General features: G+C 46.4%; 2 protein-coding genes across 5 annotated transcripts in view; one reads left to right on the forward strand and one right to left on the reverse strand.

The window, feature by feature from the left end:
* Positions 1-4133, reverse strand: part of LOC106861670 (uncharacterized) — a 36445-nt gene extending 32312 nt beyond the window's left edge. For 3 of the 4 annotated variants that reach the window (XM_088160959.1, XM_088160958.1, XM_088160956.1), the window contains exon 1: positions 3925-4132. The gene's annotated coding sequence lies outside the window, so the exon portion shown is untranslated. Of the gene's footprint in view, positions 1-3924 lie in introns of all 4 variants that reach the window. The other variant, XM_014890204.2, reaches the window with a different exon arrangement.
* LGALSL (galectin like) lies at positions 3588-9933 on the forward strand. The gene is made up of 5 exons (XM_014890203.2): positions 3588-3813; positions 3931-4002; positions 4165-4253; positions 4718-4895; positions 7553-9933. Exons 1-5 carry the CDS (start codon positions 3781-3783, stop codon positions 7694-7696), a joined length of 516 nt encoding a protein of 171 aa, XP_014745689.1. The 5' UTR covers positions 3588-3780; the 3' UTR covers positions 7697-9933.
* Positions 9934-12800: the final 2867 nt, after the last annotated feature.

Consider the following 12800-nt stretch of genomic DNA (forward strand, 5'->3'; position numbering starts at 1 on the left):
TCAGGGACATCTCCACCAGAACACAGCACCCCGTGGTTTCGCCCAGTGCCAGAAGAACCTGTCCTCAGAACACTTTGAGGCCACACAGCAAGAGGGCATGTACAACATCTGCTCTGTTTTCCAGCCCCCTGCCCTTACCAAACCCCTGTAATTGTCAATATGATCATCTCCCAAGTCCTGCCTTGGACACCCCTCCCAGGGTAAATTTATGCCTGAAAAGACCCCCTCTGAGGATTTGCAGTGGCAAAGCTGCAAGGTAAAAAAAACCTACCATACAACTCAAATAATTGATTATCAGCACTGCCATTCAGATGTAATTCTGAAAAGCAACATTTCCTCTGAACTATTAAACACTTGGCTCAAATCACTGAATCACACTTCTTCCCAGACATTCTCCTTTATTGTATTACTCAGCTGTTTCCGAGTCTTACAAAAACCAGGAGTGGAGTGCCTTGCCACCCAGAAACCAAAGGAAGCTTCCATGAAACCAGCAAACACCTCCCATCATCTCAACATTGTCATTAAAAAAGCAAAACAAACCAGAGAGGTTCTACAAGTCAGCTTATAAACCCAGGCATCAGGAGAGTAATGTCAGTGGTAATGGGGCAAGAAAGGCAGGGTAATTATACCACACCAAATTTGCAATCGTGCTGCATTCCTTGCCAGTGAAGGCCAGCAAAGAATTAGATACACCTTTTCAAATCATCAAAGGGAGTGGCTGCAAGATACAAGGTGCTGGGATAAAGATGAAGTTCTGGGTTTGCCAGTTCTCAGCAATGTCTTTGGTGGCTGGGCTGGGCATGTCATTAACTGCTCCCAAATGGTGCTCATGCCATGCCACTTCTTTTTAATCTTTTTATGATTCTCTGCATTTCAAGAGTCCCAAGCTCCCACTGAGCAAAAGGCTGTACAAACCCAGAAATAGAAAACAATACCTATGCACAAGGTTTTTTGCACTTGGTCAACCAGACAAGTTCGGTAGCTTGTACCTCAGCACCATTTCAGTGGTGCACAAATATTTATCATGTTGCTCCAGCTACTGCCACAAGGTCTGCAAGCTCAGGCCCTCAAGTATGACAACTCAAGAGCTTCCCTGCCAAGAAAGCTGTTAAAAATACTGAATGAGAGCTATTTTGTACAGATGATTTAACAAGGACTATATGGGTGAGGGAATAGACTTGGCTCAGACCTCTCCTGTTTCAGAAGAACAAGTAGAGGAGCTTAGGTGCAGCACTCATCCTGCAGCTCTTTGCAGAGGAGAACCTTCTAGGAAGCTGGGTTAGAGGCACAGTGCTGCCCAGACATGGAATCCTGCTCCATAGACTGCTAGGCAATGCAGGTAATCTTCTGCTGGAGAACACTTCCCTCAGAGAAATTACAGGAGTGAGAGTCACGCAGGCAGGACAGCGGCACACAGAGGCAGAGCTCCTCTCTGGCTGCCTGACATTGTTCATGGTATTTCATTGTCCAGAAGATTTCAGTGTCCTCCTGGACTGTTAAAGGCTAAGAGGATTACATGGCACCGAAACAGACAGGCCATCAGAGCTTTAAAAACTCATGAATGTCCTTTTCCATCACAATTTCACACTGCGGGTTGTTCCAGTCAATCCACGGCCAACAAAACAAATGCTGCATTTGTGCTAGTTTTGGGAAAACACGCCAAAAAGACAAGCACAAGGCAAAGCAGCTAGCCAAATGGACAAGTCTTGCTATTATTTTGAAATTAAAAAGTTCATTTAAAACCAGCTACAAAACAAATACATAACGATGGCCTCTCCCTTCATAAAACATCATTCTTTGGCACAAACAACTGGCTGACCTGATTTTATGTCCAATGAATTTAAATTTTATCCAACAAAATGGCCCTCTGTAGAGCAGAGAAGACAAAGGGCTCTGAAAAGAGCTCTTTGGACAATGTGCAACACCAAACAACTAAATTTAAAAAAAAAAAAAAAAAAAAAAAAAAAAGCTTAGGATGATTGCTGTTCTCTCTTAGGCCAACAGAAAAATAAAACATAATGCAGTTGGCATCATCGCCATAACAGTGAGGTGAGCAGCATACAGGAGCTGAAACACATCAAGCTAATACCAGTTCCACTTTGTGGTAAACTTGTGAGTGCACTCACCTGACCACTGTAAAGCCAGCTATTTCTGATGTGTGATGGGTTCATGTTACTGCACTATTTACAAATTCAGTCTCCACAAAGATTCTTTTCCATGTGCTGATGAGACATTCAGTGTTTTGGCAAGAAGAAAACAGAGGTTTTCCCATGCCAAGACCTGGGCCACAGGGATGCTCACTGCCTCTGTGCCCAGCTGTGCTAGTACACCCTGAAGAAACCATGACTTCAGTACGTGACTTCCAAACATGAGCTTCTATGAGCCATTTCCAACTGGGCATCCAGAGAGGAAAACATGCCCAAATTAGTGGGCACTAGTGAAAAAATAGCCCAGCGTCTAAACACTTGCACAATCTGTTCACTCAGTACCTCTTGATTTCTCACGGCATCACCTACTGATTGCAAGTGTTTCCCAACAGACACCATCATATTGAAACCCTAAGTATTGCAGTGACTTTGCTTCTCCCACTCCACTTTACTCAATATAATTAATCCTCACAGTGCCTCGGAGGAGGAAGGACAGGGACATTCACCAACCCAGCCCAGTGTGTAAGCAAGAAGCACAAAAGGCCAAGGCACCTGTGTGAGATCCTGCAGAGCACAGGCTAAATCCAGTTGCTGTGTCACGTTCCTAAAGGGATGCACATGACATCAAATCCCAGTGGTGAAGAAGCGACAAGAAAGCCTTCCTCAATTCCCCCCACCCAAGACCCTGAACTCATCAAAAGGGCCATGACAGCACGTTTGGCGGGTTGAGTCACCCCTGCTGTGCTACAGGCTGTGCTGGCGCGGCACGAGCAGGGCCGGTGGCCTCGGCCGGAGGTCGCCGTCCTCCCGCAGAGCGGGATGCCCGCAGACACGGCCGCGTTGCATAACTACGGCCACTGCATGTCAATGGCAGCTCACCGACACGGCCGGCTTATGCAATTACCACACCTCGCCGGAGGCTGCAGGCATGGCGGGGCCCGAGGAGCTGCGGCCGCACTCGGCCGGGAGAGTCCCTTCAGCCTCTGGCCTGAGCTCTGCCTACAGTCCCCGCGCGGGGTCTCAGCCCCCTGAGGGTGCTCGGCACGGGGCGTGACGGAGGGTAGAGGGGTGGAGGTTCATTTCGGAGGGGCCAAGCAGTGTCTCCCCCCGTGAAGGAAGGGAGTCACCAAGGACGCCCGGCTCCGCACATCTTCTTCGCCGAGGTGTCCAAGCTCGGACATGAAGGTGATCCTTGACATGATGGGCGCGGGGCTGCTCTGGCCCCTCCCCAGGCACCCATCACCTGCAGACGCCAGGCGAGGAAGCCGGGCCCATCGCCGTCCCCCCAGCCCCGCGGAGCCGCGCTCTCCCGGCTGGCCGAGGGACAGCCCCGCCGCGGGGCTGCGGAGCGGAGGAAGCGGCACCAGCCCCCGCCCCCCCCTGCCCTGCCCGGCTCCCCCTCGGGCCAAGGGCTGGGCTCCCCGCCGGGCGAGGCAGTGCCAGCCGGCCACCTCCCCTCCTCCTCTTCTTCCTCCTCCTCCTCCTCGCCTTCCTACTTCTGCACCGGCTCCGCTCCGGCAACGCCGCTACCCCTCAGCCACCAGGGCTGCCACAGACCCCCTCCTTCCATCCCTCCCTCCCTCTCCCCCGCCCTCCGCCCTGTCCCCAGCGCCGCCGCCACCGCTTCCACAAGATGGCGGGGACCGTGGCGGAGCGGGACGCGCTGGTGAGTGCGGCTGTGGGCACCGGGACGGGGCTGGGGTCCGGGCAGGGCACCTGCAGAGCGAGGCGGGCTGGGGAGCTCCGCCTGGCCCTGCCTCAGCGCTCTCCTTTTTACCTGCAGAAAATAGAGGACGGGCATTTAAACAACTCCCTGGCATCTCCGGTGCAAGCTGATGTGTACTTCCCTCGCCTGGTAAACCACCTTTGGGTTTTTTTCCTTTTCGGTGGAGGTGGTGGTGTATTTTATTTTGTCAACCCTTTTACTCTCCCCCACCCCCGCTCAGCTCCGGCTGCACGAGTGCGGCCGCTGCTGATGCCGAGCTGACCCTCGCCACCTTCCCCCTGTCCTTTCCAGATCGTCCCCTTCTGTGGGCACATCAAAGGAGGAATGAGACCGGGAAAGAAGATCTTAGTTATGGGCATAGTGGACCTCAACCCCGAGAGGTAACACCTGGGCAGGGCTGCCCGTGCCGGGGACACCGGGCCCGGGGAGGGGACGAAAGGGGGCGGCCACCCACACGTACGCACACACACATCCGCACGGATCCCTCCTTTCTGGAAAGGATTATTTTTATCATTTTAAATATAGCATGCTGATTTTTCCCTTGACCCATAGAGGGGGCATTTCTTCAAGGGATCCCGTTTTCACTTCGGAGTGAAGGAGCATATCAAACATATATGTTTGCGTATATGTACAGATACATGCACAATGCCATGCACACACACACATATATTCCATAACCATGTTCTTGTCCCTGCTGAGCTTTCAGAGAGCTCTGAACGAGCTGAGCTGTTTTCCAGCCTGTGCTGCTATATGGCTTTAATAAGCTGAGAAATAAGACTGACAGCATTTGGGGCTTATTTGTTTTTTTTCTGACTGAATGAGATCTGTTCTGTTTGTGTTGCAGCTTTGGCATCAGTCTGACTTGTGGGGAGTCAGAAGATCCTCCTGCGGATGTAGCCATAGAACTGAAAGCTGTGTTTACAGAGAGACAGTTTGTCAGAAACTCTTGTATAGCTGGAGAATGGGGGGAAGAGCAGTCATCTATACCTTACTTTCCATTTATACCGGACCAGCCTTTTAGGGTGAGTACCAGGATGGCAGTGGCTTGCACCGTGGCTGATAAAGTGTCATTTGATATGAGTTGCAGCAGAACCTGATATGCCTTTCATGAAATCACAGTGTAGCCCGCTCTGCTCTGGTTGAGACACCAGTTGCTTGTTTCTTTGTATCCATCAATTTGCATGGAGATCCCGCTGCTACGTGCAGCTGCAGGCAGTTCAGATGGGGCTGTGAATGCCTCACCTGGGCACTATGACAAATCGGAGGTTGTAATACTGTGTGATGAAGTGCAACTTCCTGAGCTTAGTTTTATAACCATAAATTAAGAAGTACCTCTATGTTATTAGTGCATTACAAGTTATTACTGGAGAATGTTAATATTCAGTGGGAGTGCTGTATATATTGATGGTTTTTTTAATGGACATACTGTTTGCAATTTAGTGCAGCTAATAAGGATCATCTTCATCCTTTGTCTCCTGGGATGTTACGTTAAGGTTGGCCATAACTCTTCGTGTTAGCAGATTAAACAGCTAAGCAATAGTGATATTCTTTTCTGAACCCTGGGATTAAACCTTCCCTCAAATTTAAATCTGTAGTCACTTGAAAATGGTGTACATGGAAATGCTGTGGTGCTGGGGATGGACTGGGCTGACCTAGAAGCAGATTCCCACCTGTAGTGTTTATGGTTATGTGAAGATGTCTTTGCAAATCAGGACTAACAAACTGAAGCTGCAGAGGGCTGCTTTCCTCTCACTACATTGAGGAGAAAAGGCTGCATGCCTTTTCCATGCAGCTGACCCAGAAAACCCCTCCTCCTCCCCATCCCTCTTACAAAACGTCACTGGCCCCTCTGCTACATGCCAGTGCTATGACCAGCTGCCAAACTCTCTTAATCCTTCTTGCCCCCAAGATAATCTCCCCCAACCCCAAAAGCTCAGCATCTCCCCAGATGCTTGGTCTTAAGAGGGTGTTTATGACTGGTTTTGCTGCAAATTGGTTGTGCTCTACTTGCTTCTACAAAACTCACCCTCCCATCAGAACTGGCAACACCCTTGGGTGGTGTGGGAACTTCAAAAGGCTTGGAGGCTGGGTCCTGCTCCATCTGAAGAGGGTTCCACTGCCTTCTGCACTGGGTGGTGGCTGGGCCCTCAGACGAGCCAGACAAATTACCCAGAGCAAGTTTTATGTGTGTCCCACTAATGACAGATGACGTTACAGGACAGCAATATTGCACATCTAGCATAGGAGACTGTAGAAAGGGAGTTATTTTGCCCTTTTTTCCTCCTTTTATCCCAAATGCCCAAACAGAATTGAAGCTCCCAATTGACTTTGTACCTTTGATAGTCTCCCTCTCAGGGAATAAATTAGACTATTAAGTGCTCTTGCCAATTACTTGCGATCCAGTCCAATTAGCACTGTGGTGTGGCCGCGGGTGATGTGAAAAGCGGACTGTGAACATTGTTAACCATATCTTTTACATAACAAGGCCTCAGGCAGGCACTGCTGCAGTGACACAGGAGCTCTGTGGCAGCATGGCTGTTTCCCTGTTACCTGGTGCAATACCAGGGATCCAGGAGTTCCAGCTCTCCTGGACTGCCTGCTGCCACTTCTCCCAGTGCAACGTGCTCTAAGTCACTTGGGCTTTGGCTCAGTCAGTTTGTCCCATGCTCTGTTCCCATTTTTATACACTGTAGTAGCAGCAGAGTCAAGTGTCTGGTAGCACTTCACTCCGGACTTCCAGCTTCTGGAAATGACCCAGGATTTACATGTGGCTTCCCTGAAGATTTTCTTCTTAGTGTGTCTAGACCTGGAGGTCTCCAAGGGCCTCTAAAAGTGTGCATTCTGTGCCCTCATGTCGCAGCTTCCTGCCGGGGCAGTTCCAGCAAAACTTTTCAACAGTGCACCCTCTCAAGCCACCCCAAACATCAGGCATCTCCTAACGTGTCCAAGCTTGTTCAGCTCCAGGCTTTGTTGCTTTTCCAGAGCATTTCTGCAGGTCTCTCAGGAGGAGGGATGAGCTGTGTCCCTCCCTGATCCTGTCTGTGATCCTCCTGAGAACTGCCTAGCTGAATTCACAGCAATCCTGCACTGCATTTCCTTCACTGCAGCCCCAGGATGAAGTGTAGTCTGGCAGGGACTGTCTGCAGCCACGGTAGTGAAAGGTTTTTAGTTCTGCAGCAGCTGTGTATGTGTGGGAGGGGAGGACAAACTTATATCCCCTTTCCATGTTTACTCCCTTCCAGTAAATTAAAAGTAGTGTGGAAAGCATTGGAGAGTGAGCTGCCTCCTTATGCAGCAAAAAAAAACTCTACCAAAACCAACAACTTTGCAAGGAATGCAAGGTTTGGGTTGGAAGTAAAATTTCCTCCTGCTGTGATTAGCAGTTTGAGTCTGTTTCTGGCATTATTCTAAGACACAAAATCTTCCAGTAGCCAGTGGACTGGGTTGCAGTGTACTTACTGCTACGACAACATGAGATTGGATTAATGTCCCTGTGCAGTAAGAGCAGATCCCTCATAGTGTAACTGGTGTCAACTGGTCTCACCTTTGTCTCCTGCGTGGTGCCTAAATAGCACAATGTGCAGCTGTGCCAACGCTATTTGAAGTGCTCTTTGTGTGCTTTGAAACAACTTCCCAATTACACTGTGAACAACATGCTTCAACATTTTATCTTTTACAGGTTGAGATACTTTGCGAGCATCCCCGTTTTAGAATATTTGTGGATGGACATCAGCTCTTTGATTTTTACCACCGTGTTGAAACACTGTCAGCAATTGACACAATAAAGATAAATGGAGATCTTCAGCTTACAAAGCTGGGCTGAGCTTGTTAGGACTGCAGATTCCAAACCAGCTCAGGTGCCATCCTTCATTGGGAGCAGTGACAGCCGGCTCTGGACACAGCTATGGTAGGAAGGCTGCCCTGTTCCTTTTCCACAAGCAGTTCTTCACTCCTGTGCCAATGAACCGGGCTGTTTTTTATCCTAACGAAGAGCACTGTTGGTTTATAGACATTAAGCTTTTTTCTTGGATCAAAGTAGCCCACCTGTGCTGGATAATCAAATTGGAATGGATTCAGAAAGATTTGCAGTCTTGTTTCAAGTCTCACAGAAAAGGCAATCTCTGAAATGCAGCGCTAAAACCGGTTACTGAACAGTAGTGATGACAAAAACAAGTTTTTCTTTTGCAAATATTGTTTCTGCACTGAAGTGGAGTCGTGTAGCACAACATAGGGCCACGTGCTGATGTCCTTACCCAAGGCCTGAGCCTGGTTCCATGGAAATCAATGGCAAAACTCCCACTCACTTTAATGGGGTACAATCAAACTGTCTAGTCCTTAGTCAAGCACAATTCCCACTGATTTCTATGGCATTTTTGCACACACCTTGGGGCCTGCCCTTCTGCTGGTGTAAATCAGCATTGCCTCCATAACTTGTAATGGAATTTTGCTGATTTTCCTCAGCCATTGGTTTGGCCCAAGGACTGTGCAAAAACTGACTGAGGGTGTATCAACACAGCCTGTGTATTTTAGTCAGGGTATTTGCATAGAATGTAGATCGTTATGAGTTTTTGCACAATGTATTGTTAATACAATTTTTAAAACTTACTGTAGTTTATTTATTTATACTCATTGTATGTATTATTAGTAAAAACGAACAATCTTACTGACAATTAAGAACAGCAAAGTGTAAACATTTTGAATGTACAAAATGTCTTAGGTTCTTTGGGTAAACTTTACATATCGTTCTTGAAAAAACATGTTTCCTATTGCACATTTAGTTAAATTTTAATGGAGCCCTCTAGGCCCTGGGAAAACGTGGGCATGGTAGTTGGTGTGGGGGAACTGCATATTCACTAGAATCTGTTTTTCAGGGTGTGCTAACTTAGCTGCACAGGATAGGTTTGAGTTGAAGTCAATCTATTTTAAAAACTTAAACAGCAAATTTGTGGGGTTTCTGTGCTTTCATAACCTGAGAAAAAGTTAAATTTGGTAATCTCTTAGTTCAGAAAAGAACCAGCCTCTTTCCAAGGCAGATGGAAAATTCTTTACACTTGTTTGGGAACATATTTGGCCTTTGATATGACAATTAAAACTTGTCTAGACAGCCAAGTTATTAATGCTTGAAAATCAGCTACTGCACATGAATAATAACTTTTCGAGTAGCTTTTTAAATAGTAGGTATAGCTGTATAAACACAGTCATTGCGCTACACTATAAATGAACACAGACACTTTTCTTGACTTCTTTAGGACTAAATACACTTTTTTCCTTGGCTGCTCACAGCGGACTTTAGTGGGTCTTTCTGAGTAGTTGTAATCATGATATAAACATACATTTAGGCAATTTTGAAAACACATAATATAGGGACTAAAATACAGACTATAAAAACATCCTTTGTAGCACAGTATTTAAGAAAAAACAAAAAAAGTATCTCACACACAGAACTATGTGAAACCTGCAATAAAAGTGTGGTTTAAAGCGACCAGAACTGGAATATCCAAAATTAAGGATAGAATGCCAATGCAAAGCCTCATTTTGTGCTAATTTGGCCTGCAGTTAAGAAGCCTTAGACTTGCAAGCTGAAATTCCAACTGTGGCTCTAGTCCAAAGCCTGTTGAGGCCAATCAGAGTCATCCAAGCATAGAAGCCTGATTTTTATTTCTTCCAAGTGCAAATCTCTTTGTAAAGCAGGGGAGGTTGCTGCTCCTGCTGCAGATGAATTAAGAATCAGGCTGCCACCTATAAAATACAAGTTAAAATTTTAATTTTAAGCCTTAATATTTGACGTTCCCCGACTTTTCTTCCTCTTTCCAAAATAAAAGATAACTTGTTTTCCTGATTAACTTTTTAATCTGATGTGTGTCTTTTAAGCTGTACGTCAGATTCTGTTTGTACTCTAGATTGAACTGAAATGTTCCTGTCTTGCTCTGTTTTTACTGTTTTACATGATACATAATGACTGTGTCATTTTCCATTGTGTAAAGAATGCTGACAGTGTTTCGGTACAGAATATATTCTTAAAAAGTATGATAATAAAAATCCAAGGGAAAGGTGCTTCTACATGAGGTATTTTGGGTTTTTCTCCAGCTTGGAAATTCCCTATGAAAGCTGATGCAGGCAGAAGATAAATTCTGTTTGGAGAGAAATTTAGCACCCTCTGTGCCTAGTGCTTTCTCCAGCTGGACATCCAAAGCCAGGTTTGCTGATGCAGGGCCAGTGCCTGGGCCTGGCCTCCTGGGCCAGTGGGAAGTGTAAGTAGCACCATGACCCTACAGTAGCACAAACCCAAAGGGAATCTCCCTGACAGCTCACCCACCAATAGAGATGCCCCCTCCATGCCTTTACTGCATCCTGGAAAAAGCATTTTGGCTGCCTTGGATTTTGACAGCCCCCAGACGTTCAATGTCCCGTGGGGGCCTGGCACAGCACAGTGCCTACACCAGGGATGCCAAAGTGAACTCAGTGCAGTGTCAGGGGCATCTCTGGTAGGAGCCAGGGCCTGGTTATCCTGCCTTGCTCCTGTTCCCACCTGCTGTGCTGGGCACTTCCATTTGTTCCTGCTCCAGGAGTTTGCTCTCTGGGGAAAATGCTCTTTTGACCCTGATTCTGGTTTTGCCTTTGCATAACTCCACCACCTGATCCTGCCCTGTTGTGGTTTCTGAGCCAGGCTTCGAGGCAAGAATGGCTATGAATCCTCTTCTGATGGGTTATAGCTTGGCTGAGAGCTCAAGAAAGGGCAGAAGGTCACAGTTAAAGAAAGTTTCCACATCTATGTCTATTACCTGATTGGAAGCCTTTTTATTTTTTCTTTTGCTCTTGGCACTACCAGGCGATTTTACGCAAAGGAAGGATGATGTCTGTGTAACCAAGGGCTGTTCCACTCGTGCTTGACTTACACTGGCTGATCATGTTAAGAAGCAACTACAGAGCACTTACACATGCAGTGTAAGTCAGAGAAAACTGTGGCCTTAATTATTTCTACTCAGTTGGACTTTGGGTCAAATCCAAATGTTTCAAACAGGAGACTGTGCTGCAAAATTTATACCTGAATTTTTCAGTCTCCACAATTTAGGGATTATACATATCTTCGTTTTGGATATAAGCCCTAATAGACATGAAATAAAGACTGTTTCCAAATTAGGCGAGGTTTATAAAACGCTTTTCAGTAGGGACAAGTAGTCTGTGAGCCCCTTGGAAGCTGCAATTCTTCAGGACTTCAGGAGTGAATGAAGCCTTTGAAATCTTATGCTAAAATTTACTAGCTGAGTATTTCTGTGGTTTCCTCTGAATGAGGAAGTTGATTCTGCAATGAAAGAAGTCTTGAATGGGTAAAACCCATGTGGAGTGGAAACACTCAGCATAGCTTTGTTTTTCCAAAGAGGAAAAAGAAAAAATTACAATTAATGAAAAATAAAAATCACAACCAAGTTATTTAGTTATGTTTGGGATTGGCTGTGATAAAGCTTATTTGATTAAAAAAAACCCAAAAACTAGGTTATTGCTTGCTCAGAAAGAGCCTTGAAATATTTCAGTGTCATGTGAGGTAGTCTGTCTAAATATATTTCACACAAACACTTTTTCACAGGCAACTTGTTAAAACTCTTACAAAATACCTTCTTTTTGTGTCACAATTAGAAATGTTTGCCCCACCGTGAAAGAACATTTTGTACTGAATATGAACATGTTGTCTATGAGAACTTGCACTAACATATGAAGTTCTCCCTCCCCTCCCTGGCTAGTTTGAGCAGAATTAGGCATGATATTGCTGAACTGGTTGAATGTGACATGTGCTTGAGGCCTAGCATCTTTCTCAGGGGCTGTTTTGAGTAAACAGCCTGAAAACCAAAGGGAGAGCCTGAATCACCGTTCTGCTGTGCCAGCTTTCCACCTTTGTCACTCTCCTGCTGTGAGGCTGAGACTGAAGCCCAGAGATTTTCATGCAGGAAATAGCACTGAGATTTTTATCTTCGGCTTTGAAATTATTCACTGTGGAGGAAAAAAGGCCAGAGTAGCCACAGCACTCATCAGCTTGGTAGTGAGGCTGGGGTAGCATGATGTGCTGTAGTCCTAACAGAGCAGGAGTTCATTAGTGGGCATTTCAGAGCCAGACAGGGGCATAGGCTATGGAGATGCAGGGCAGCTTCCCAGGGATGGGCTTTTTCCACATTTTTAGCTGCCACCTGCTGCAACCCCCTACCAAGACTTGTGGCAAAAAAACCCAGCGTTGCTTACAAGCTTGGACAGCATAGATTGGTTCATGTTCCTACTTGCCTGATGTAAAAGAAGCTCCCAAATAAATGACAGGAGAATATAGGAGTAGCCAGTCTACTAAGGTATATTTTCCCTACAGATGTTCAAGCAGTATATCTGATGTGAGGCTCATTTGGCCTCCTATCTACAGAAATGCTCCCCCCAGAGAACTCCAGCACTGTTTTCTGTACTGAGGCTGCACAGAGACCTTTCCATGCAGAAAACTGCAGAACAGCCATTCTGCTGAGTCAGTCAGCAACCTCCCAGCACCCCTGGAGTTGACATGACAATGTAAGGAACAAGAGTCAGGGGCTGAAGTTAGCACTAAATGCTTGCTGTGATAAGCACAGAAGTAAGGAAGTAAAGCTTACACCTGTGTAGGAACCTGGCAAGGGGTTTTGTAATCATGGTATTGTTCTGATTTTCTCACGTGGATCACAAAGCACACAGGTGAAAGTCACTTTGCAGTGAATGGTGTGCAGGGTTAGAACCAAGGCCAACCCAAACAGGGAGAAAAAAAAAAAGAGCTGTAGACACCCTATCTGGCTTTGATACACCCTCTCAGCTCCTCCCAGCAATCACTGCTGTAATGAACATAGACAATTACTACAAGGAGATTCAGCAGCCTGTGCAGGATCAAAATAATAAACTCCTACTCTGCCACAGGTCTTCCCTAG

The sequence above is a fragment of the Sturnus vulgaris genome, chromosome 3, assembly GCF_052056855.1.
Source record: "Sturnus vulgaris isolate bStuVul1 chromosome 3, bStuVul1.hap1, whole genome shotgun sequence".
NCBI lineage: Eukaryota > Metazoa > Chordata > Aves > Passeriformes > Sturnidae > Sturnus > Sturnus vulgaris.

Coding starts and splice junctions, on each gene's coding strand:
- LGALSL (XM_014890203.2), top strand. CDS start 3,781: ATGGCGGGGACCGTGGCGGAGCGGGACGCGCTG. Junction 3,814..3,930: donor TGGCGGAGCGGGACGCGCTG/GTGAGTGCGGCT, acceptor TTTTACCTGCAG/AAAATAGAGGACGGGCATTT. Junction 4,896..7,552: donor TACCGGACCAGCCTTTTAGG/GTGAGTACCAGG, acceptor TATCTTTTACAG/GTTGAGATACTTTGCGAGCA.